General features: G+C 34.6%; 3 protein-coding genes across 3 annotated transcripts; all 3 read right to left on the bottom strand.

The window, feature by feature from the left end:
- Positions 1 to 195: 195 nt before the first annotated feature.
- Positions 196 to 17,633, bottom strand: LOC112052823 (glucose dehydrogenase [FAD, quinone]-like). The gene is made up of 11 exons (XM_052884424.1): positions 17,626 to 17,633; positions 16,458 to 16,585; positions 15,652 to 15,785; positions 15,429 to 15,561; positions 15,072 to 15,212; positions 10,891 to 11,024; positions 10,618 to 10,678; positions 9,123 to 9,315; positions 3,739 to 3,863; positions 2,891 to 3,024; positions 196 to 2,705 (listed from the first exon to the last, which is right to left on the bottom strand). Exons 1-11 carry the CDS (start codon positions 17,631 to 17,633, stop codon positions 1,134 to 1,136), a joined length of 2,763 nt encoding a protein of 920 aa, XP_052740384.1. The 3' UTR covers positions 196 to 1,133.
- On the bottom strand, positions 17,273 to 22,696 carry LOC112052819 (ecdysone oxidase-like). The gene is made up of 4 exons (XM_052884423.1): positions 22,689 to 22,696; positions 21,835 to 22,027; positions 21,322 to 21,549; positions 17,273 to 20,952 (listed from the first exon to the last, which is right to left on the bottom strand). Exons 1-4 carry the CDS (start codon positions 22,694 to 22,696, stop codon positions 19,981 to 19,983), a joined length of 1,401 nt encoding a protein of 466 aa, XP_052740383.1. The 3' UTR covers positions 17,273 to 19,980.
- LOC128198504 (ecdysone oxidase-like) lies at positions 22,504 to 25,532 on the bottom strand. The gene has a single exon (XM_052884332.1). It carries the CDS (start codon positions 25,396 to 25,398, stop codon positions 23,842 to 23,844), a length of 1,557 nt encoding a protein of 518 aa, XP_052740292.1. The 5' UTR covers positions 25,399 to 25,532; the 3' UTR covers positions 22,504 to 23,841.
- Between the last annotated feature and the right edge of the window lie 642 nt (positions 25,533 to 26,174).

The following is a 26,174-nucleotide window of genomic DNA, read 5'->3' as shown; positions in this document are numbered from 1 at the left end:
CTTTTTACTGAGTCCGATTTAGTTTTTTTTTTAATTTTATAGGGTGTATTTCGAATTAGGTCCCATATTAATATGAAATAAAAAATTCAAACTTTAGGGTAGGGAAACGGGAGATGATTCATTCATCATCATCCATCATTATCATCAACACCATCATCATATTAAAACATATTATTAGTTTATGTTTAAGTTTAATAGTTTATTTTAACAAGTAAAAAGTTGGAACTTCACGCCTTAAAATGTTTTTCTTGTATTGAAAATTCAGCACCTCCCATACATATTTACCAGCAACATTGTAACTACAAAGAGTAGACACAAGTTCTATACTAATTTATAAACCTCGATAAGTGTACAAGTTTTGGAAATGATGGTATACTTCAGCTCTGTACATTTTTTTACAGGACAATTTTTTTTAATCGGGTCATCTTAATGAAAGAAAAATAATAATTACTTTCGAAGCTTTTGTACAAAACAAATACAAAAGTAGTATTATTGTACATTGGAAATTTAATCCGTAATGTTTTAAAAAAAATCAGATCTTTAAAATCCTAATTCCAGCAGCTACAGCATTGAAAAAACTGATTCAAGATAGAAAACTTTGAAAGATCCGAATAAAATTTATATTGATGGTCACCCTTTGGACACCCTAGGGATTATTATTGGAAAACTATTCAAATTAGTTTTAGATAAATAGGTGGTGTATCTACCATTTGCGTTTTATCCATTAATTACGGGACATTCGGTATATTTAAACATACCTATTTATGGGTATACGTTGAATTAATAGATCACTGGCTTGACACCTTCAAAGTGACAAGTAAAAGTAGGTAGAAAATATTGTAACGTTATTTTTCTCTTTTTAGTTTTGTGGGTACGTTAATGTTTTGAAGTTGGTTGAATTTTTTTTAAATAATTATTTTATGTCATCTTGTGATTTAGAGGTATCTCTAAAATTTATTAAGCACCATAACTTTATCATACTTCACATGATACCTACCTTATCCTTTCTTACCTTACGGCTTATAGCAAAGCGATGGTAGGATCAAAAATTGAATAGTCTTTATACAAATTATACAAAATAAGAATAACAAATTAAAACTCTTAAATAAAATATTATAAGTGTATTTTTTTTATTACTTAGAAAAGTACTCAGTCTTAATCATATCGGATCCCATTTCTCCAATCATTATAGCGGGTGCATTAGTATTGCCACTTGTTTGTAATGGCATTATGCTGGCGTCTATTACACGTAGTTTTTCAACACCATGCACCTTTAGAAAATTATTTACAACAGAGTCTTTAGGATCTGGACCCATTTTGGCTGTGCTTATTGGATGGAACACTGTGTGAGTCATATGTGTTGCGTAACATTCCCAATAAAGATCACTCAAGAATTCAGAATCATTGCATTGTGACAAATTTACTCTAGGAATAAAAGCGTTAATAGATTTGAAAAAGGGAGTGTTCACTAAACTACTTAACATCTTAATTCCATCAACTGATCTTTTAAGATCTCTGTAGTCACCATAATAATTGGCATCTATGATTGGATGATCGTAAGGATCTGAAGTATTTAAATATATTATGCCTCTTGATAAGGGATGTAACAAATGAAATGCAAAAATGTAAAGTGCTTTGTCCGAATGATATCGTATTAAAGAATTTAGTACATAGTCTTTAAAAATAGATAGATATGGTTTCGCAGTAGATGAATTTGCGCTAAATATTAAAAGATGACTTTGAAATTCAGGATAACTCAAATCTTCGTGTCCAGAAAAAAAGGCACTTAAATTTATTACACTGGAATGAGCTAAATATCCAGTTTTATTATGTAAGTAATTCAAAACGTCGAACATTTGCTTCTGTATGTCTTCCGGGCCTGGTTCATCACCGTAAATTAGAATAGGAACATATGGGTGATCCTGTAAGTTATGTCCGACATATGGTAAATTAACCTTACAAGAAATATTCTTGGATAATAGATGATCAGCAGGGCCGATTCCTGATAACATTAATAGTTGGGGAGTATTTATAGATCCAGCACTAAGGATTACTTCAATAGTAGCAATAAACGATTTTCGTTTTCCATTTACGTCAACCTCTACACCGTAGGCTTGTGCATCATCATCAATTAAAATCCTTGTAACAAAAGCGTTCGTTAAAACTTTCAGATTATGTCGGTTGGTTGCAGTTTTTAAATAAGCTCTGTAAGTACTTTGTCTTTGTCCATTAGCCGCAGTTGCCCTTGATATTGAACAAAATCCATAACCTTGATATTTGGCTGCGTTTATATCAGGTACTTTTGTAACGCCAATATCATTCCATGAGTCTAAAATGTTTTCAGCTAGTTCTGTATACGATGTATTAAATGTATTTATTACCAGTGGTCCATCATGTCCATAAGTGTTATATATATCAAAATCTTGGCTAAGTTCCATATCTTGAAAATTTTCAGCTTTTCTGAAATATGAATTCACATTTTCCGGTGACCAGCTAGGGTTTCCTTCATCAACCCAAGCCTGAAAATCATGATCGTTTCCTCTAACGTAGAACATTGCATTTATAGAACTACAACCACCGAGCATTTTGCCTCTAGGCCATTTGACTGCACCACCTTTTAAGCCCTGATGTCTGATACCATCACATTTTGTTACATACTGCCAGTCGTACTTGCTTTCGTACAATGCACCGTCCATGTGTGGAATCTGCAATCAATTATTTTAATTTTCTACCAATATTTTGATTCTTATGTTAATCTCGAGGATAAGTTACTTTATATAATAAATTATATATCGTACGTGTTGTCTAAGTATTAATTATTATTAACATATTTACAATTTTCATACTGCAGATAATAGATAAAATATGGCAAATTATGACTATATCATACATCAGATTCCAAGGGTGGCTCGGGTCCAGCTTCAAGAAGCAATACATTCCAATGACTTATTTCACTGAGTCTGTTTGCCACAACACTACCAGCGGAGCCTCCTCCTATAACTATGAAATCAAATGAATCTAGACCTGGAATAATAAAGTTAAAAAATTATGTAAATAATAATTATGTTAAGCATTTCTTTTCATTTTCTGATTTCTGATTATTTAAATATAAAAGTGATAAATGTAAAGTCAAAACCTGTTAAATATCTCGCGGGGACAAGGATAAGGCCCGTGGCTGTACAGCTTAATCTGTTATTTGCGGTAAAAAGTAGGTCCTGGCCTTCTGATAATAATCATGTTGATAACCATAATATAAATTCATCATCATCATTATTATTAACAGCTGATGGACGTTCACTGCTGGACATTAACCTCTTGCATGGACTTCCAAACGAAATCGCCTCGAGCCGCCAGCATCCAGCGGCTTCCTGTAACCTGCTTGATATCCTCAGGCCAAATAGTGGGGGGCGATCAACACTAGGCTTTCCTAGGCTAGGCTAATGTACTATGTGCCCTGCCCACTTCAGCTTCACAACTCCCCGAGGTATGTCAGTGACTTTGGTTATTCTGCGGATGTCTTCATTTCTGATTCGATCAGGCAGAGAAACATAAGTCGCTCCATCGCCCGCTTAGTGACTTTAAGCCTTTTTATGAGGGCTACAGCTAGCGACAATAACTGGGTGGAGTGGTACATGAGCGTTACACATGATCTTTGTCTTACCCATGTTCATTTTAAGGTCTACCTATTGAGACACTCTGCTGAGGCAATATAAATTAAATTAAAATGTCTTTTCTTACTTGATTCTACTTCGTTTGGATAGTTTGAGTCTGGCACATAGCACTGTGTTGCTGCCAGGAAGTTCAAAGCTGTCGTAAAAAGTTGAGGCGCTGCTCCCGTTGTAGTGGTACAATCATTATGATTCCTGCAATTATAGTTACCTAATTGACCTGTCAATGTGTTTTTCATGATAATAGTAACATGATCAAATGCAATATTAATAATACTGTTAGTCCCAGCTAAACTTTTGTTTTACTTTTTGCTTTGTGGCATTATTATGGCATTACTTAAAATATTGCCGGCTTACATGTGCAGTAGTAACATGAAGCACCTAAGCTGGGTATTAAATTATAGATTTTGTAATATCGCTCTGTTTGATTTAACTACACTTTAGTTAAAAAACCTGTTTTAATTAAAAAAACTTCAAGACCTTTTTGTTTTAAATCTCATATTAAAATTCGTTGTACACCACTAACGTTGTTGTTATTAAACATTGGGTTACTGTTGTATTAAAAATGTGTCAAATAATAAGTATGACCAGAAAAATTACAATTTTGGGAGTTTACTCCTTAAGAATTGATTTTTCCTATATAGCTCCCGTTGTGAAAAAAATATGGACAGTAAACTCCATTCGTGCGTCGGAGCTGACACACACTTTTTTTTTACTGCGACGAATCCAAAGGAAAGGGAATACGTTTCTTCTTTGATTCAAAAACATCTAACACTGTAAGATCAATAACGTTTGACGCGTGACGATGGTAAGAGACCAGACGGCATGTCTTTGATGCCATGGAAGATGGGTAGGCCTTTGGTGTGGGACGCGACTTGCGGTGACAACCTTGCGCCTTTACATCTTCCTGGCACGATGGGATGTGCGGGCGCTGCTGCTGCATCAGCAGAGACCCTCAAGCGGCGCAAATATAGCAATCTCGTCGGAGATTACATATTTGAGCCGTTTGCGGTCGAAACACTAGGACCGTGGGGTCCGAGTACACGCTTTCTTTACAAAGAAATTGCAAAGCGTTTAATCGACACCTCCCGTGACCAGAAGGCTGGCCTGTATTTAGGCCAAAGAATTAGTATTGCCATACAACGTGACAATACTGCCAGCCTTCTGGGCACTTTACCAATGATCGTCGATTTGGACGAATTCTACGACGCCTGAGCTTTTAGATATAATTTAAATTTAGTATATTTCATTTTTAATTTTTATAATATGTAGTTATAGATATGTAGGTACGTAATTTAATATTATTGTAATACTTTATAATATTTAATAAATGGCTTAGTTTTGATTTACCTTAAGCGAAACTAAAAAAAATATTTGTCACTCAATAACATAAAAGATTTTTTTAAATATGTAATCAGTCATTTAAATCGCTATCACTAATCATTTGCGTAACACATATATATTTCAAATTTAAATTCACTCAAAATATATGAATAAACTGTTCACTTCACTCACCAGTCCATTTTAAATTTTCTAACAAGACGGTTTCACGTGTACCTAACGACTGAATCTTAGTTTTTTATTACAACAACGATATGATAAAGACTATTATAAATTTTAAAAGAGGAAAAATATAACTTGGTTTTTATGCTAATGCTGATGTGTTTCAATAGACGTATTATGGTTTTAAAGTTAACTTAAACAATGAAATTTGACTGTAATCACTGTTAACATAATAAGTGTGTAACAAAAAATTGAGAAATTATTTTGATATAAAAAAAAACCAAAGCAAGATTTATGTAGGTAAATTTAGTTTGATACACACGAGGAAGAGTTATTTTAATTTGATTTTCAAAAGGGAGCTATTTTCAAGTAAGTTAAATTTAATTAATTAATGAATACGTTTATATTCCGTACTTAATTAATAAAAGCAACTAAAAATTAAAAAAAAAACAGTATGTTGTGTATATCCATCTGGTACGAGTACAACATAAATACTGAAGAAGTTATATAAATTTAAATGAATATTTTGATAACGTTTTAAAGCATGATCCCGATTTACAATGACCTCCTCTAATCGATTTTTAATGAATATTTCGTAATTACTGATAGATTATCTATACTAATCTACACTAATATATAAAGCTGATCAAACAAACAAACAAACTGTATGTTTCATTGAACGCGCTAATCTCAGGAACTACTGGTCCGAATTGAAAAATTCTTTCAGTGTTAGATAGCCCATTTATCGAGGAAGGCTTATCGAGGAATGTATATTATCCCCGTATTCCTACGGGCACGAGAACCACACGGGTGAAACCGCGCGGCATCAGCTAGTTTAAAATAAATCAACTGCATTAAGGTTGCCACTGTGTAGAATGCTAAGTCGCCTGTACCCAAATACTGTGGATACTGTGGCTACAATTATTACGATAGAGTCTGGCAACATCTGCTCGATAGGCCAGTGGTTCACCGAAGGGGCCGAAACTTCAGTTCAAAGGCTTTTGGACATAGGAGATTATGCATGTGTTGGTTACGGAAATAAATTTATTTTACATCTTATCAGACATTAATTTCAACTAAGTTCTACATAGTCATATGGACTTGTAGTGTACCATGGTACGGTATTATAATCCTGAGTTCGATCCCGGGTAATATATTAGAAACATTATATGTCTTTTTTTTCTCAATTGTTTTCTTCAATTATTTTAATAGTAAATGTTTTAGTTAAACCTCGATGATAAAAAAAAATTAAACAAAAACCTCCATTTATGCTGCTATGTCCTGCTATGTCCAACGTTTTCTCGTATGTAGATTCACTTCTTCTCCTTGGAGTATATATTCTTTGGGTTCAGCTATGTGACTTAGGATCACGAGGTCCTAGGCCATGGTATACCTACTGAGCTTTATTTTCGTCTAAGAAATTTTCAGTAAAATTATTAGCTCGGAGTCGGGAAGTTGGTGGTGTAATACCATCGTGCCTACGGAATTATGACTTATTTGAAATAGTTATAGATACTGTAACTGTTTCAAAAATGTTTCATATAAATATAAGTGCATAAAACATACATTTTATCAAGTGTTGATCTTCCAAAGGTTAAAATATTTTAATTGGCATGTGATGGTCTATTGATTAGAACCCGTTAATCAACCTTATGTCCATAATAACACAAAATATACTTTTAAAGTGTCGGAGGTAACAGTTCTCGTATTACGGATTCCCTAATATGTAATTGATACACGAACTCTTCGTGGTTTATCAATTAATCCACGAACTCTGAGTATGTTGATAATGTCGCTTAAATAGTTACGCCTTCGTGAATCATATAAGTCCACATTGACAGCGAGTGGCAACACAACATTCAGGTTTACCCTGCACGTCAGTATTACTCCTCATTGCTGTTTCTGTAGTTCTAACAAACTCACAGAAGGTAATAGTGCTTTGGGTAATCGAGTGAGACTGGGTGAGCGAGTGAGATTAGGTGTTTTGGGTACATAAGTGTGTATGGGTGAGTTCCACACAGTAGAACTAATTGTCAGACAACAAGTAGAGTAAAGCACATGCCTAGCTTCCAATATCATCTTTATGTCAAGCAGAACAAGGCATCACTGTAATATAGGCCTAGCCTCTTGCTGGCAGTCTTAACTTTCAGAGTATCCTTTACTCTCAAGAGAGTGTAATGCGTTCGAAAGAAATCTAAAAGATTTCATACCATCGGCCGCTCGGCCCTGTGTTAGATTTATATGTCATCAGAACTCAATGACTATGTAAAGGTTCACATATAATATGCTCCTAAGCATGAAGGAGTTCCCACTTTCAGAATATTTATTACTCTCAAGAGAGTGTAATGCATACGAAAGAAATCTAACAGATTTCACACCATAGGCCGCTCGGCTCCGTGTATATTTAATATGCCATCAGAACTCAATAACTATGTAAAGGTTCACATATATGCTCTTAAGCATCAAGGAGTTCCCTCATGAGAAGACACTTCTGGCTGCATCATCATTTTGCTTTGTAAGTCAATAATTTTCGCCCAAACGACCGACTTCGTACTATGCTTCCATCATACGATGGAAAAGCACGGGTAGAATACATCAAGCATTCAGTCAGCTGCTCGAGCTACCGCATGCTCCCAGTAAAGTAGTAAACATGCTCGCGACGTCATCTGCTAAGAAAATTTAATATTTCCAAATAATATTTTTCCAGTGAATCTCATGTACTGAGCTTATTTTGATAAATATCTTTTTATCTGTTTTACTAAGCACCTTTTAGATTATTATTTAACAGTTTACGGCAGCTACCTTGTGTTTGAGTTTGATTAATTCGTATTGCTGAGAATCTTAATGATAATTCTCCTAATGAATATTAATTTAAGAATTTGTATTATACCTATATAGTATTTATTTAAGACTTAGAGTCATCACAATACTCGTATTTAAAATCTTAATATATAAATGCGAAAGGTTATTCATCACGAAATCTCGAAAGCCGCTTGATGACAAAGCTGAAATTTGGCAGGGAGGTAGTTTATAGTTAGTAGGTATCCACTAAGAATGAATTTTGGGGTAGGGCTTGATGAAAAAGGTCTAAGGGCGGATAAAGTCGCGGGCGTCCGCTAGTACAAGTATAAAATACAAAATCCGTATTTTATATTGCGCACGTAACCTTTTTAACCGACTTCAAAAAAAGGAGGAGGTTATCAATTCGTCGGATTTTTTTATGTATGTTCACCAATTACTCGAAGACGCCTAATTTTTTCATTGAGTATTTTAAAGCACTACAATTCAATCAAGGTCTGGTGTCAATCTGATGATAGAGACGAAGCGCAGGCGAGGAAACTCCTCATCGATTTACAGCAGTTACCTTGTGTTTGGACTTAATTCATTTATATCAATGAGAACTTTACATCTAGGTAAGTTGTGACTGTCATTAGGGGTGATGGAGACGAGTCACATCGGTCCAGGCGTCTTCGAGTAATCAGATAGCATACAGACAAAAGAAACATAGATTCGAATTGAGAACCTCCTTCTTTTTTTGAAGTCGGTTAAAAACCGCAATAATAGGAAAACTTGCAGTCTCAACTATGCACACAATAAAAAAAAAATATTCGATGAATAGGTAGCCTTAAGTAAGAAAAATAATACACAAATACTTTTTAAATATTCATTTTATTTTCTTATCTTAAATGAACAATCTTCGCTTGGTTTTATTTTTGATGAATTCATTAGCGCATTGCTTGGAATTTTGTTGCGCCATCTTTAAGTTAGAGGTATCACTAATATCAATGAAACACATTATTAACCCTACCAAACCTTAACATGATACTTAAGAGTAACGTGATTGTATAGCGATGAGTCAAAATTTTAAAATATTTTTCTATAAATTAATTTTATTAAAAAATCTATTCAATAAAATTTGATTATTGTATTTTTTATTTCTTAGATAGGTACTCAGTCTTAATCATATCAGATCCCATTTCTCCAATCATAATAGTGGGTGCATTAGTATTGCCACTTGTTTGTAATGGCATTATGCTGGCATCTATTACACGTAGTTTTTCAACACCATGCACCTTTAGGAAATTGTTTACAACTGAATCTCTAGCATCTGGACCCATTTTTGCTGTACTTATGGGATGGAACACTGTGTGAGTCATATGTGTCACATAACATTCCCAATAAAGGTCACTCAAGAATTCAGAATCATTGCATTGTGGCAAGTTTACTCTAGGAATAAAAGCGTTAATAGATTTAAAATAGGTGGTGTTCACTAAACTGCTTAATATTTTAATTCCATCAACGGATCTTTTAAGATCTCTGTAGTCGCCATAATAATTGGCATCAATAATTGGATGATCGTATGGATCTGACGTATTTAAATATATTACGCCTCTTGATAAAGGATGTAGCAAGTGGAACGAAAAAATGTATAATGCTTTGTCCGAATGATATCGTGTTAAGGAATTTACTACATCATCTTTAAAAATTGAGAGATATGGTCGCGCTGTTGATGAGTTTGCCCTAAATATTAAAGCAAAACTTTGAAACTCAGGATAATTCATGTCTTTATTCCGAGAAAAAAAAGCACTTAAATTTAATACTCTAGAATTAGCTAAATATCCAGTTTTATTGTGTAAGTATTTCAAAACATCGAACATTTGCTTTGGTATGTTTTCTGGACCTGGTTCATCACCATAAATCGGAATAGGAACATAAGTGTGATCTTGCAAGTTATGTCCAACATACGGCAAATTAACTTTACAAGGGATATTCTTGGATAATAAGTGATCTGCAGGGCCAATTCCTGATAACATTAATAATTGGGGAGTATTTATAGATCCAGCACTAAGTATTACTTCAATATTAGCAATAAACGATTTTCGTTTTCCGTTTACGTTAACCTCTACCCCGTAGGCTTGTGCATCATCATCAATTAAAATTTTGGTAACAAAAGCGTTCGTTAAAATTTTAAGATTATGTCTGTTTGTTGCAGGTTTTAAATAAGTTTTGTAAGTACTTTGTCTTTGTCCGTTAGCCGCAGTAGCCCTTGATGTTGAACATAATCCATAACCTTGATACTTTGCTGCGTGAATATCAGGTACTTTCGTAATACCAATATCATCCCATGAGTCTAAAATGTTTTCAGGTAGTTCTCCATACGATGTATTAAATGTATTTATTACCTGTGGCCCATCGTGTCCATATGTATTATATATATCGAAATCTTGGTTACTTTCCATATCTTGAAAACTTTCAGCTTTTCTGAAATATGAGTTCACATTTTGCGGTGACCAGCTTGGATTTCCTTCATCAACCCATGCCTGAAAGTCATGATCGTTTCCTCTAACGTATATCATTGCATTTATAGAACTACAGCCCCCAAGCATCTTGCCCCTAGGCCATTGGACTGCACCATCTTTTAAACCCTGATGTCTGATACCGTCACCTTTTGTTACATATAGCCAATCATATTGGCTTTGGTACAATTCGCCGTCCATGTATGGTATCTGTAATAAATTATATAATTGTTTTTTTCATTTTATAATATTTTACCACAACTGATATATTTAATTCTATCTTTGTTATTTAAACTACTCAATCTCTATCTAAACTAAAAAAAATCTCTATTGAACGACGCCTCTTCACAATTATTGTCATGTCACAATAATTGTCTCAATTGGATCTCAATACTTATAAAATATCGCTCATGGATACTTACATCAGATTCCATGGGTGGCTCGGGTCCGGCTTCAAGAAGCAATACATTCCAATGACTTATTTCACTGAGTCTGTTTGCCACAACACTACCAGCGGAGCCTCCTCCGATAATTATGAAATCAAATGAATCTAGACCTGGAATGATAAAGTTGATATTTTTTAGTGTGTGCTGTAGTAAGCGGACTGGTTTGTATTAGTGCAGTAGTATTAGTATACAATACTACTGAATTAATACAGAACATCCTTGCAAAGCAGCCATTTTTCATCTGATAGTGAAGTAATAGTTAAAGAGTATAGTAATAGTCTCTGCGCTATGCCGCAGACAGACGGCCGGACATGGCGAAACTATAAGGGATATCCTTGTGGACTACGGAACCATAAAAAGGTAGCTATTAAAAATAGGCTGATAATGATGATGATTAAAGTATAAACTAATAAATTTTTAACTTAATTATATCTTACTTTAATTAATAATAACAGGCATCACTGACGGGAAAAGACCGAGGGACCACTCACCAACACGATGGGCTGACCAGCTGAAGGAGGATAAAGGGACGAAGTTCTACACTATAGCAGCGATGGCCACCAACAGAAGCCGATGGAAGGCGTGGACCCGCAGGAGGCTGGGATCTTACCAGGACCACGATCTTCAGTAATGAAGCAACGACTATAGAGAGAGATATCTTACTTGATGCTGCTTCGTTTGAATAGTTTGAGTCTGGCACATAGCACTGTGTTGCTGCCAGGAAGTTTAAAGCCGTCGTGAAGAGTTGAGGCGCTGCTCCCGTTGTAGTGGTACAAACATTATGATTCCTGCAATTATAGTTACCTAATTTATCTGTCAATGTTGATTTGATGATATGCTGACACGAAAACGATTGATGGCCCCAATTAAATCATCTTATTTTGTTGGTTCCTTTTGTGTTATACATCAAATAAAGTTATCAAAGTAAGTATATTTCGATAAAAATTGATGCTGTTTTATGCTAATCAGTTGCGTAACAAAAATTAATACACAGTACCGTTCTTCGTTTCAACTCGGTTAATAATATTATAATTATTTAAAATCACCCAAAAATATATAAATAAACTTTAATGTACTCACCAGTCCATTATGGGCTTGTTTTAATAAAACTGTATAACTAAAAAAATATAACTTCGTTACTAAACTAATGTTAATGTCTTACAAAAAAAAACGTAATGATATTTAAATTATCAAAAACAATGGAATTGGACAGACTGCTATCACTGTCAACATAATTACTAAGTATGTTTTACTTAAATTGAAATCGAATAGCAATTTTTATGTAACACACACAAAAGAAAGTTATTTTGATTTTTTGAGAAGGGAGAACTTAACAAATTCGTAAAAGTAGTATGTTGTTTAAATCAGTCAGGCAGTACTTATAAACTGAAGAAGTTAAGAAGTAATGTCGAAGTTCAAAAGTAATGTCTTATTATGAGTTACGTTAGGGATATTTTTGATAACCTTTTGATGTAAGATCCCGATCTACAATGACCTTCTCTTTTGGCGATTTTTGTGAATATTTCATAATTATAGTATATTAATGTAAAATAAACAAACTTCGGAAGTATTGCCGCTGCACAAGTCAAGTAATCTTCATTTGAATTTGGGGGGTAGTTACATGTTACACTTGGACGGTGCACCTTTGTAATATCGGCCAATAGTTATAATTTATTTATCCTATGAGAAAAGTGTAATATCACATAGTTTAAGTGCTTTATGTTCTGTGGTTCCAATTCATCATCATCATCATCATAATATCAACCGATGGACGTCCACTGCAGGACAGTCTTTTTGTAGGGACACCGAAGCGGAGCGAGGCAGCGGAGCCGAGAAACGGAGAATTATTAACCAATAGGATTGCACAAACTCTCCGCTCCTCTTAAGTGGACCGGGACTTGTGAGCTAGTTTAAAAATTCATATAAAACCGGTAAGCGGAGCGGGGAATCACGTCTGCAACTCGGTTCCGCATTAGTCCGTTTCTCCACTACGCTTGCTCCGCTTTGGTGGAGTGGTAGCTAAATGTAATCTCTCTGATAATACAGACGCCCTCTATGCCCAGCTTTGCGAAATAGTTACTCTCATAATAAAGCTAATGGTGATAAAAAATATATGAGCTTGGACCATACGCAAATCATTATGATTCTATTATTTCGTGAGATTTCGAGAGAAGGTTCAATGAAAATGTAATTTTGACATTTTCCGTAATTAGATGTGACCTTAGCTGTGGTTGCATCTTATTACTTACTCATTAGGCAGATAGTTGTTAAGAGATAATCTTTTAACAAACCATGAACCGGTAAGAACCAGACTTATCTAATTTTATGGCTAGCGGGCGTCCGCGACTTCGTCCGCGTGGAATTCAGTTTTTCACAAATCCCGCAGTAACCATGGATTTTTTCGGGATGAAAAGTAGCCTATGATGTGTTAATCCAGAGTAAAATCTATTTTAATTCCAAATTTCAGCCAAATCGCCGCAATATCTACAAAGTTTCATACAAACTTTCATCCCCTATTTTATCCCCTGGGGGATAAGACTGATCAAAATCCTTTCTTAGCGGACGCCTACGTCATAACAGCTACCTGCATGCCAAATTTCAGCCCGATCCATTTAGTGGTTTGGGCTGTGCGTTGATAGATCATTTTGTCAGTCAGTCATCTCTTTGAGTTATATATATTTAGAAGGAAGTGCATCAGCCTATGCTCAGTAGAGGATTTACCTTTCTCCGCTCTAGGCCTGGGCCGATTTTTCATAAAATTTTAATATAAAAAAAGAAGGACAAACAAATAAATGAGCAACGAGAACATTTAGATTATTTTTATTTATTTTTATTGATGATTCAATGAAATAACTCATTTTATGGTGAGTCATTGAGTTGGACCAGTAATATAAGGAATATATCACAATGCATTTTGTGTATTCATCAGATGCGTCTGTGTTGAGCCTTATATGCCTGTAATTATAATAATCTTTAGACAATGCTGATTGGCGGCAGAAATAACATAGCGTCAGTACTTCTGTAATTCCTGGATGAGATATCACAAAAAGCTCTTAAAAAAATTAATTATTTTTAGGATTAGGAAAGATATTCTTCCTTAATCATATCGGAGCCCATTTCTCCGATCATAACAACTGGTGCATGAGTATTGCCACTAATTTCAGATGGCATTATACTGGCATCTATAACACGTAACTTTTTAACACCATGCACTTTTAAGAAATTATTTACTACTGAATTTCTTGGATCTAGACCCATTTTTGCTGTACCTACTGGATGAAAGATCGTTTGGGTCATATGTATTGCGTAGCATTCCCAATAAGTATCGCTCATAAATTCATAATCATCACATTGTGGCAAATTGATTCTGGGAATAAATGCGTTCATAGATTTAAAAATTGGAGTGTCCAATAGTTTACTTAATACCTTCACCCCATATACTGACGATACAAGATCTCTGTAGTCGCCATAATAGTTGGCATCAATAATTGGATGATGATATGGGTTTGACGTATTTAAATATATTGCACCTGTTGAAAATGGATGTAACACGTGAAACGAGTTTATATTTAATGCTTTTCTTGAATTATATCGTATAATGGAATCCCTTACATCGTCTTTAAAAGTAGAAAGATATATTTTTGCTGTGGTTGTATTGGGCCTAAATACTACACTTTGGCTTTGAAATTCCGGATAATTTATGTCTTTATATTGAGAATAGAAAATGCCTATATTTAATACACTCGAATGTGCTAAGTATCCAGTTTTATTGTATAGGTATTTTATAACATCAAACATTCGTTCTGATGTATTTTCTGGCCCTGGTTCGTCCGTATAAATTGGAATAAGTATATAAGAATGATCTTGTAGGTTTTGTCCGACGTATGGTAAATTAACTTTACAAGGGATATTCTTTGACAACAAATGTTCTTCAGGGCCTATTCCTGATAACATTAATAGTTGGGGAGTGTTTACAGTTCCAGTACATATTATTACTTCAAGATTTGCAAAATATATTTTCTGTTTCCCATTTACATCAACTTCGACGCCATAAGCTTGCGCATTATCGTTTATTAGTATTTTTGTAACGAAAGCTTTCGTTAAAACTTTTAGATTACTTCTACGAATTGCTGGTTTTAAATAAGCTTTGTAAGTACTTTGTCTTATACCATTTGCAGCATTCGCTCTTGATATGGCACATAATCCATAACCTTCGAATTCGGCTGCGTTTATATCAGGTACTCTTTTCATTCCGAGATGCTCCCATGAATCTAAAAGTCTTTCAGCTAGTTCTGCATCTGTTGAATTAAAAGTATTTATTATCAGTGGACCCTCATGTCCATAGGTTTTATATATGTCATATTTTTTGTTGAGTTTCATGTCTTGAAAATTTTCTGCCTTCCTGAAATATGTCTTTACGTTCTCCGGTGACCAGCTCGGATTTCCTTCATCATACCAAGTTTGGTAGTCCTGATCGTTTCCTCTTACATAAAACATGGAATTAATAGAGCTACATCCACCGAGCATTTTTCCTCTAGTCCATTGCACTACACCATCCTTTAATCCTTGATGTCTAAAACCGTCATTTATTGTGACATACTGCCAGTCGTATTTGGTTCTATGCATAGCAAACTCCATATCTGGTATCTAAAAAAAAGTGATTTTTATTCAATTTTACTGGAATCTAATTATAATTTAACGTTTTTTTAATGTAGAACTTAATATAGGTTCACATACATCAGATTCAATCGGTGGCTCAAGTCCAGCTTCAAGAACCAATACATTCCAACCTCGTATTTCGCTGAGTCTGTTTGCTACTACACAGCCAGCAGTACCTCCACCAACAATTATAAAGTCAAATGTGTCCCGATCTGGAAATAATTAATATTGAATTTTAAGCCTGAAGACTACGACTATATTCATAGTGTTTATTTTTTGGGATCAATAAAATAAACAAAATAAGAATTTATAACAAAGTATCGATAACACATTAAATCCTTAACCAGCATCTTTATCTTTTGTTCTTGTATAAGGTAAGTAAGGGCTAATTTAAGTTTATGTTAGATTAATTAAATTATTTTCTACCTACTCGTAAAGATCTAAAATGATCATTATCATCATTAATGGCCGATGGGTGTACATAGCTGGATTTAGGTCTCTTGCATGGGTTTCCAAACACAGGTTTTGAGCCAACAAAATCCAGCGGCTCCCTCCCTCTTAACCAGGTAGGAGCGCTTTCCGGTGAAAGATCGTCATTTCAGTACCTTGGGACCCCAACGTCCATCAACTTGTCGAAGTTTATGCCCTGCCCATTCCCACATCAGTTTCACGACTTGCTGAGTTATATGAGACTTTAGTTCTTCTGGGGATCTCCTCATTTCTGATTCGATCACGCAGAGCAACTTCAAGCATAGCTCGCTCCATCGTCCGCTGAGTGACTTTAAGTCTTCTTATTATACCTAATCTAAATATCCTAATACTGGTAAATAGTCTTCAGTATCAAATAGTCAATCAGATGTTTGTTCATGAAAAATGAATCTTACTTGATGAACCTTTGTTTTTATTATAGTTAGTATCTCCGACAAAACACTGTGTCGCTGCGAAAAAGTTCAAAGCTGTTGAAAAGAGTTGCGGCGCAGCTCCCGTTGTAGTACTGCATGCACTATGATTCCTAGAATTATGATTAAAAATTGTTGATATGTTATTAATTCGTTTTAGCAGACTCAGAAGTGATTACAAAAATAAGAAAACTAATGTCGAACAAAGGTTATGATTTACAACTTTTGTCAGGACAACTTAATTAACAAAGCTAACTGTAACGAACAATGTGAACGTTGTGTGTAGGGTTAAAGGTACCTTTGACTATTAACAGACATTCCCCTTTTCCACTCAAGTCACTCTCCCCGCCTATCCGAAGTAACCTATAAGAATTACACAACAAGAGATGTGGACGGCTCGAACGCCACGAGCACATTGAAGCCGTCCGTACCGCAAGTCGTTGCAACGCGGCAATAACATTTGCTAGCCAGGCTTTGCTCGTGTTAAACAATTATTTGGTTCATCACCATTTAAACGTCCACTGTAGAAAATAGTCACATCCTAAGACGTGCTTGATGTTGGCAGTCCATCTAGTTGATAGTCGACCAAAACTGCGTTGTTCCAGTCCTTGGAACCCTATTAGCTGTCGACTTTTATTTGTGCTCCGCATAATGCTGCTTCGGTTACATTTAGTTTAGTATTTTACGGATCTGCTCATTTATGATCGATCACGTAATACTCCATAAGATATTCCAAGCATTGGTTTAAACTTTTAAAATCCTTCATTATAGCTAGCTTAGTATTTAAATTTTCATCAAAGTCATTATCATCATCATTGATTGTAATCATACAGATTGAAACTTGATTACCATAGCTCCAATCAGCATTGAACCTACGCGTTGGATTTCTTCCTATACAAAAAAGACCATTTTAATGGTCTAACATGATGATATTTAAGTTTATAGTCAAAACCAGAATGATAAACGTTATAAAACACCGTGAGGAAACCTGCATACCAGAGAGTTTTTCCAATTCTCTGCGTGTGTGAAGTCTGCCAATCCGCATTGGGTAGCGTGGTGGACTATTGGCCTAACCCCTCTCATTCTAAGAGGACACTCAAGCTCCGCAGTGAGCCGAATATGGGTAAAAAATTATAATTTATTTTTCACTTACCAAACCATTTTGAATTGTCTGGCAGCACGCTAAGACTGAAACGCTCTGCTTACATAGAAACGATAAATAAATAATTTATACACTAATAAGGTTAGATTATACCTGAACAGTGAACAAATGTAAATATTTTGAGCTACCGACCTTCAATAATGAACTAGATATGTTACACTCAATAACACTAAATTAACAAAAACGTCAAATTATCACTAATAAATATTAAATTCATCAACATAATTTACAAGGTACATTTACTACTATACAGAGCTAATGTAAATATGTCGTTAGGGTTCCGTAGTCCACAAAGAACCCTTATAGTTTCGACAGGTCTGGCTGTCTATTCACGGTATAGTGCAGATAGTATACTATTACTAAGTCGTAAAATATATGTAAAATATATGTAATATATAAAATGGGAATATTGGTCATATTATAAAAAGATATGACAAATATTCTTTTTAAAAAAAAGAAGAAGATTTCTATATAAAGAGTTCTAGGCGACCAACTTAAAAAATGTGATTGGTAGTCAAAAATTGGAAACTAATTCCGTTGTTAATTAAATAGCAAAAAGTATTTAGTAAGATAACTTCTAGTCTGTTAAAACTAGAAAGTTGATATTTGGCATGGATATATAAATAAATCAAGTCTTCAAAATAGTAAAAAGAAAACTTGGAAAAATAATGGGGTTCCTTCCATACATGTAAAGTGAGGCGATTTTTTTCTTATCTATCTCTTAGTGCGTGTATGGTAATACTGTGTATCGTTATCAGTATTTTTGCAATTTCAGGGTTTAAAATGTTCATTTAATCTATGGCTTAGAATACATTGTCTACGAAACCATACACTGTACGTGGCCCGACACGCACTTGGCCGGTTACTCAGCTGTTGTCCTAGGTATATATGGTAGGTACTCGTCTACAATGACGATGATGATGATGATAATGATGATGATGATGATGATGATGATGATGATGTTGATGATGATGATGAGATGATGATGATGAAAAAGATGTTGATGATGATGATGATGATGATGATGATGTTGATGATGATGATGATGATGATGATGATGATGATGATGATGATGGTGATGATGATGATGATGATGATGATGATGATGATGATGATGATGATGATGATGATGATGATGATGATGATGATGATAATGAGGATGAGGATGACAAAACCCGGGCAAGCTAATCCACGGCCGCAGGAAAGTAAAAGGCGCGGCCATGTATTTAGGTACACTAGCGGATACAAGCGGTACTGTTTTCAAATTAAGTTTTTAAATAGCATTATTTGTTAACGTGACAAATCTAAACTTCGTTCAGTAGCTTGAACTGCTGACTAGAATAGACTCTGCAGCATCTTGCCGTGCGTGAGACAGATTATTACCTGTTTTCGGCTGTATGTTCAACCCTCTGGGATTTCTAAAATATTGGTCCAAAATTTTGAGCTTTTTGTTACAGAATTTTGTCTTCTTTTTTAAAACCTCCCTCCCCAAACCAAAATCCTGGATCTGCCACGGTTTAGGTATATGCCCAACCAAAACCACAGCTGGAAGCCTGAACCCAAGTCACGCGCACGGCTGGAGACTGCGCGTATGTACTTAGATAAAGTAGCCGGCCGAAGCCCGGGCACGTGAATACACGGCCGGGGGACCGATAAGAACACGGCCGGAGGCCGCGCGTCTTATATCTTTAGGTGAAATGCCCGGCTGAAGCCCAGATCAGAGACCAGACCATTAAACCGAGCCATTTTCAACAACAGTGATTCTGACGACATGTGTAGTAGTATTCATGAACTTTGAATACTTACCTATTTATCGCACTATATTTGCCGTCGGCAAATTTAGAAAAACGGATTGTATTTATGTAGACCTGAATATATAAAATCTTTATTTTTTATGATTTTCTCGCAATTTACGTACCTTTAGCAAACTCCTCAAGGAAACATTAACAAGGTATGGTATAAGTAACGCTAGGTTAAGGGTAGGCAAAGAAATTTTGAATTTAAGTTAACAAAATGCAGACACTGTCAAATTAAAGAAGATTTATTTCATTTTTACTTAAGATAATAATTTAACCATTTTGAGTTATGTTACTTAGCTGATAAATGGAAAACTATTGCCTATGCTTCTAAACAGCAACACTTTGCATGGCGTGCAATGAATACAATATACAACGTGCCGCTGTTTGTCTATCAATTAAAGGTTTTTATGCCTCAATTGTCTGTAATTACAACAGCAACCCCTATCTTCAGATTGAAACAGAGCTTTGTGGAAGAAATAAACATGACAGTAGTGCTGTAGTTTCTGGATGAGCTATCACAAAAAACTCAAGTAATATTTCATTACAATTAGGAAAGATATTCTGCCTTAATCATATCGGAGCCCATTTCTCCGACCATAACAACTGGTCCATTAGTATTGCCACTAGTTTCGTATGGCATTATACTGGCATCTATAACGCGTAACTTTTTAACACCATGCACTTTTAAGAAATTATTTACAACTGAATTTCTTGGATCTAGACCCATTTTTGCTGTACCTACTGGATGAAACACCGTTTGGGTCATTTGTATTGCGTAACATTCCCAATAAGCGTCGCTCAAAAAATCATAATTATCACATTGTGGCAAATAAATTCTGGGAATAAAGGCGTTCATAGATTTAAAAATTGGAGTGTTTACTAATTTACTTATTACCTTTACTCCATATACTGATGATACGAGATCTCTGTAATCACCATAATAGTTTGCATCAATAATTGGATGATCGTATGGATTTGACGTATTTAAAAATATTACACCTCTTGAAAACGGGTGTAACACGTATAACGAGATCATATATAATGCTTTTTTCGAATTATATCGTAAAATAGAATCCCTTACATCGTCTTTAAAAGTAGAAAGATACGTTTTCGCGGTAGTTGTATTTGGCCTAAATACTATAGTTTGGCTTTGAAACTCAGGATAATTAATGTCTCTATACCGAGAAAAGAATGCACCTAAGTTTAATACACTCGAATGTGCTAAATATCCGGTTTTATTATATAGGTATTTTATAACATCAAACATGCGTTCGGATTTATTTTCTGGCCCTGGTTTATCCGCATAAATTGGAATTAGTATCGCAAGGTGATCTTGCAGGTTATGTCCAACATGGGGTAAATTGATTTTACAAGGGATATTCTTTGACAACAAATGTTCTTCAGGACCTATTCCTGATAACATTAATAGTTGGGGAGTGTTTACAGTTCCAGTGCTTATAATTACTTCGATTGTTGATAAAAATATTTTCCGTTTCCCATTTACGTCAACTTCGACACCCTAGGCTTGTGTATTATCGTTTATTAGAATTTTTGTGACGAAAGCGTTCGTCAAAACTTTTAGATTACGTCTATGGATTGCTGGTTTTAAATAAGCTTTGTAAGTACTCTGTCTTGTTCCATTTGCAGCATTCGCTCTTGATATGGCACATAGTCCATAACCTTTGAATTCGGCCGCGTTTATATCAGGTACTCTTTTCATTCCGAGATGCTCCCATGAATCTAAAACTCTTTCAGTTAGTTTTGCATCTGTTGAATTAAAAGTATTTATTATCAGTGGACCGTCATGTCCATAGGTTTCGTATATATGAGATTTTTTATTGAGTCTCATGTCTTGAAAATTTTCTGCCTTCCTGAAATATGCATTTACGTTTTCCGGTGACCAGCTTGGATTTCGTTCATCATACCAAGTTTGGTAGTCCTGATCCTTTCCTCTGTAATAAAACATGGAATTAATAGAGCTTCCTCCACCGAGCATTTTTCCTCTAGTCCATTGCACTACACCATCTTGTAATCCTTGATGTCTGATACCGTCATTTATTGTAACATACTGCCAGTCGTATTTAGTTTTATACATATTAAACTCCATTTCTGGAATCTACAAAAAAGAGCTCATTTCTTGATTTATTAAAACACAAAAGGTACATTTTAACTGTTATAATAGGCATAAATTAAAATAAATTGACGAGAACAATAACATTTAAATAATTAATTTTGTAACAAAAAAATATTGTGTTACAAAATATATCTATTTCATCATCATCATCATCATCTTTTCACCACAACACCACACAATTTCACCGAAATGTAATTGTAGTTATACGTTTTTTTAATATAGAACTATATACAATCCATACATCAAGTACATACATACAATACATACATCAGATTCAATGGGTGGCTCGAGTCCAGCTTCAAGAACCAGTACATTCCAATGCCGTATTTCGCTGAGTCTGTTTGCTACTACACAGCCAGCAGTACCTCCACCAACAATTATAAAGTCAAATGTTTCCTGATCTGGAAATAAATAATGTTTTGAATTCTTAGCCTTGAGTTGATCTCCTAAGACTACGACCCTATTTATTATTTTATAAAGAATAAGAATTAATATCAAAAATATCAATTACTAAATCATTAACCAGCACCGTTAATTCTTTGTTCTCGTACTCGTATAATTCGTTTTCCAAACTAGATCGACTTAAGTCCTTATTATAAGAAGAATAACTACAGTTTTAGGGAACCAAATAAATAGTATAGGCATATTTTTGTTTGGCTATACAGAGAACAAGGAATAACCAAAAAAATAACCATTTTGTGTGGTTTCAGCCAGTGGTACTTTAGTTTTAAAAATCGCGTTAGAATAATTAAACTGTTTGCTTGCCAAATATCTGAATACTGATATAATTATAGTTTGTTCATAATGTCTAATTTCAATATGTATTTTGTAGAATTATAAATAAACAAATAATCAAGTATAATTAGATTTTTGTCCGTCTAAAATTATCTTACTTGATGCAGCTTTGCTTTTGTAGGTCGAATCTCCTACAAAACACTGTGTCGCTGCGAAAAAGTTCAAAGCTGTTGAAAAGAGTTGTGGCGCAGCTCCCGTTGTAGTACTACATGCACTATGATTCCTATAGAAATATAATTAATAAATATAATAATTAAAAGAAATAAAAAACCCAACTATTAAAATATAATACTGAAAAAAAATTATAAATATAATATTTCACTTACCAAACCATTTTAAATTGGCTGACAGCACGCTAAGACTGAAACGCTCTTTTTACATAGAAACGATTAATTAATTATTTATATACTAATAAGATTAGATTAGACCAAAACAGAGAATAAATGTAAATTATTTCAGCCGTACGTAAGCCGTTCAGCCTTCAATAATGAATTAGGTACGTTAAACTAAATTACTAAATTAACTAAATTGTCAAATTATCACTATTAACCTTTGCTATTAATTATCAAATGCATTGACACAATTACTAGGTATACGAGTAACTCGTGTTTATCACAGAGCTATTGTAATAATGGCGTTTTAGATACATTTATTAAAGCAATAAAAACTAATTTTTATTTACAAAAATGGTTTACAATCCAAAAAAGTCGTTAGCCTGTGTTTCACCTGGACCTGTATCGCGAAGACCAGGTATGATTTCTAATTGACTAGTATGGTTTCTTTAATTTAAAAATAGTATGATAAAGAAAGGTAATATTAAGCTATGGATAAAGTCTTAATTGAATATATCATTTCATTTCCTCATTTATTTTCCTCATTTGTCCCATTCACGTCATTTCATTCAAAACGTGGTTAAAACTTTATAAAAAAAATTAACCCTATCGCTGTGGGACCGGGGTGCCCAAGCAACCGATGGCCAGGGTTCCAGGGTGAGGAAGCTCCTCTCCTCACAACACGCGCTATCTCAAGAATCACTGCCTTCTGTATCCGATCCTAAATCCAAGCTTCAAGCTTCTTAGGGTGTCGGTCGAAGCTTTTCGCTATAAAACCATTGACTAAAACGGCTATTGGAACAATAATATACAATTGTGTGTGTAGTGTGTGTGAGTTCGTAAATAAGTAGATGTACTTTATATATTTTGTGTACTAAACATATAGTTATCAGAGGTATGTCATCTCGTCTACAATTTTGGGCTCGAGACTGTGGTGCTTGGAAGTACACAAAGGAATACTAGGGACCCAAATGTTCTGCCCCTTTGTTCATCAATCAGATGCGTAGATGTTATGCCTCATGTGCCTCTGATTACAATACTCTACAAACAATGCTGATTGGTGGCAGAAATAAGCATGACGGTAATACTGCTGTAGTTTTTGGATGATCTATCACAAAAAAACTGAAGTCATGTTTCATTACAATTACTAAAGATATTCTGCCTTAATCATATCGGAAGCCATTTCTCCGATCATGATAACTGGTGCATGAGTATTGCCACTAGTTTCGTATGGCATTATACTGGCATCTATAACACGTAACTTTTTAACACCATGCACTTTTAAGAAATTATTTACAACTGAATTTCTAGGATCTAGACCCATTTTTGCTGTACCTACTGGATGATACAACGTTTGAGTCAAATGTATTGCGTAGCATTCCCAAAAAGTATCGCTCAAAAATTCATAATCATTACATTGTGGCAAATAAATTCTGGGAATAAAAGCATTCAGCGATTTAAAAATTGGAGTGTTTACTAATTTACTTATTTCCTTTACTCCATATACTGACGATACGAGATCTCTGTAGTCACCATAATAGTTGGCATCAATAATTGGATGATCGTATGGATTTGATGTATTTAAATATATTACACCTCTTGAAAATGGATGTAATACGTGAAATGAGATCATATATAATGCTTTTTTCGAATTATATCGTAAAATAGAATTTTTTACATTGTCTTTGATAGTGGAAAGATATGTTTGCGCGGTAGTTGTATTTGGTCTAAATACTATAGCTGCGCTTTGAAATTCAGGATAATTCATGTCTTTATGCTGAGAATAGAAAATGCCTAAGTTCAATACTTTCGAATGTGCTAAATATCCGGTTTTATTATAAAGGTATTTTATAACATCGAACATTCGTTCTGATGATTTTTCTGGCCCTGGTTCATCCGTATAAATCGGAATAAGTATATAAGAATGATCTTGTAGGTTTTGTCCGACGTATGGTAAATTAACTTTACAAGGGATATTCTTTGACAACAAATGTTCTTCAGGGCCAATTCCTGATAACATTAATAGTTGAGGCGTGTTTATGGTTCCAGTGCTTATAATAACTTCAAGATTTGCGAAAAATATTTTCTGTTTTCCATTTACATCAACCTCGACACCATAGGCTTGTGCGTTATCGTTTATTAGAATTTTTGTGACGAAAGCGTTCGTTAAAACTTTAACATTTCGTCTACGGAGTGCTGGTTTTAAATAGGTTTTGTAAGTACTTTGTCTTGAACCATTTGCAGCATTCGCTCTTGATATGGCACATAATCCATAACCTTTGAATTCGGCTACGTTTATATCAGGCACTCTTTTCATTCCAAGATGCTCCCATGAATCTAAAACTCTTTCAGCTAGTTCTGCATCTGTTGAATTAAAAGTATTTATAATCAGTGGACCGTCATGTCCGTAGGTTTCATGTATGTCGAATTTTCTGTTGAGTTTCATGTCTTGAAAGTTTTCTGCCTTTCTGAAATATGCATTTACGTTCTCCGGTGTCCAGCTTGGATTACCTTCATCATACCAAGTTTGAAAGTCCTGATCTTGTCCTCTAACATAAAACATGTTATTAATGGAGCTACATCCACCGAGCATTTTTCCTCTAGTCCACTGCACTACACCATCTTTTAACCCTTGATGTTTGATACCGTCATTTTTTGTAACATACTGCCAATCGTATTTAGTTTTATACATGTCGTTTTCCATGGATGGAATCTACAAAAAAATTAATATGTTTTTTACACGCTTTATATTAGCTTCACTTGTAACTATGAATATGTAAGAAAATCTTAGAATCTTAATTTGACCCACTTTGATTAGGATGAAATTTTGCACACGCTTCGAGTTCTGATGACAATACATGATTAGCTAAGAAACGTTACTACAAATCCAATATGGCGGCCTTCCCAATTACTTTAACTATGTAGGAAAGACAAATCTTGGAATCTTAATTTGCCCCACTTTCCGATCTTCGTATAGGATGAAATTTTGCACACGCTCTGAGCTCTGATGACGTCATTACAAATCCAATATGGCGACCTCCCCAAGCTTGTAAATATGTATATAAGAAAATGTTTGAGTCTCAATTTGACCCGCTTTCCGGTCTTTGTGTAGGATTAAATTTTGCACACGCTCTGAGTTCTGATGACAATGTATGACTAGATAAGAAACTTTATTACAAATCCAATATGACAGCTTACCCAAGATGGCGGTCTGGCTGTTTAAAATCCACCCCCATCATATGGATATCAAATGAAAGGGTTTGCCGTTAGAAATACGAAAAAATAGTCACTTGACTTAAATCTAATATTTGTAATTTTAGTGCAAGTTTGCGTGTTTTTATATTCTTTCCAGATATATTTTTATTTACATTTTCAAGTTAAACAGGTTTGAAGATATGTAATTTAATCTATTTTATACTAACATCAGATTCAATAGGTGGCTCAAGGCCAGCTTCTAAAACCAATACGTTCCAACGCATT

Source organism: Bicyclus anynana, chromosome 11, assembly GCF_947172395.1.
Source record: "Bicyclus anynana chromosome 11, ilBicAnyn1.1, whole genome shotgun sequence".
Lineage (NCBI taxonomy): Eukaryota > Metazoa > Arthropoda > Insecta > Lepidoptera > Nymphalidae > Bicyclus > Bicyclus anynana.
This window is presented reverse-complemented; position numbering and strand designations above follow the sequence as displayed.

Excerpts from the sequence above, each read along its gene's own strand:
- LOC128198504 (XM_052884332.1), bottom strand. The coding sequence starts at position 25,398 with ATGGAAAACGACATGTATAAAACTAAATACGATTGGCAGTATGTTACA.
- LOC112052823 (XM_052884424.1), bottom strand. Across the intron at positions 15,786-16,457 it reads TAAAAACAAAGGTTCATCAA|ATCGGGACACATTTGACTTT; the intron begins GTAAGATTCATT and ends AATTATTTCCAG. Across the intron at positions 15,213-15,428 it reads AGGAAAAATGCTCGGTGGAT|ATGCAGAACTAGCTGAAAGA; the intron begins GTAGCTCTATTA and ends TTAATTCAACAG.
- LOC112052819 (XM_052884423.1), bottom strand. Across the intron at positions 21,550-21,834 it reads AGCCACCCATTGAATCTGAT|ATTCCAGAAATGGAGTTTAA; the intron begins GTATGTATTGTA and ends TCTTTTTTGTAG. Across the intron at positions 20,953-21,321 it reads CAAGCTGGTCACCGGAAAAC|GGTGTCGAAGTTGACGTAAA; the intron begins GTAAATGCATAT and ends ACACAAGCCTAG.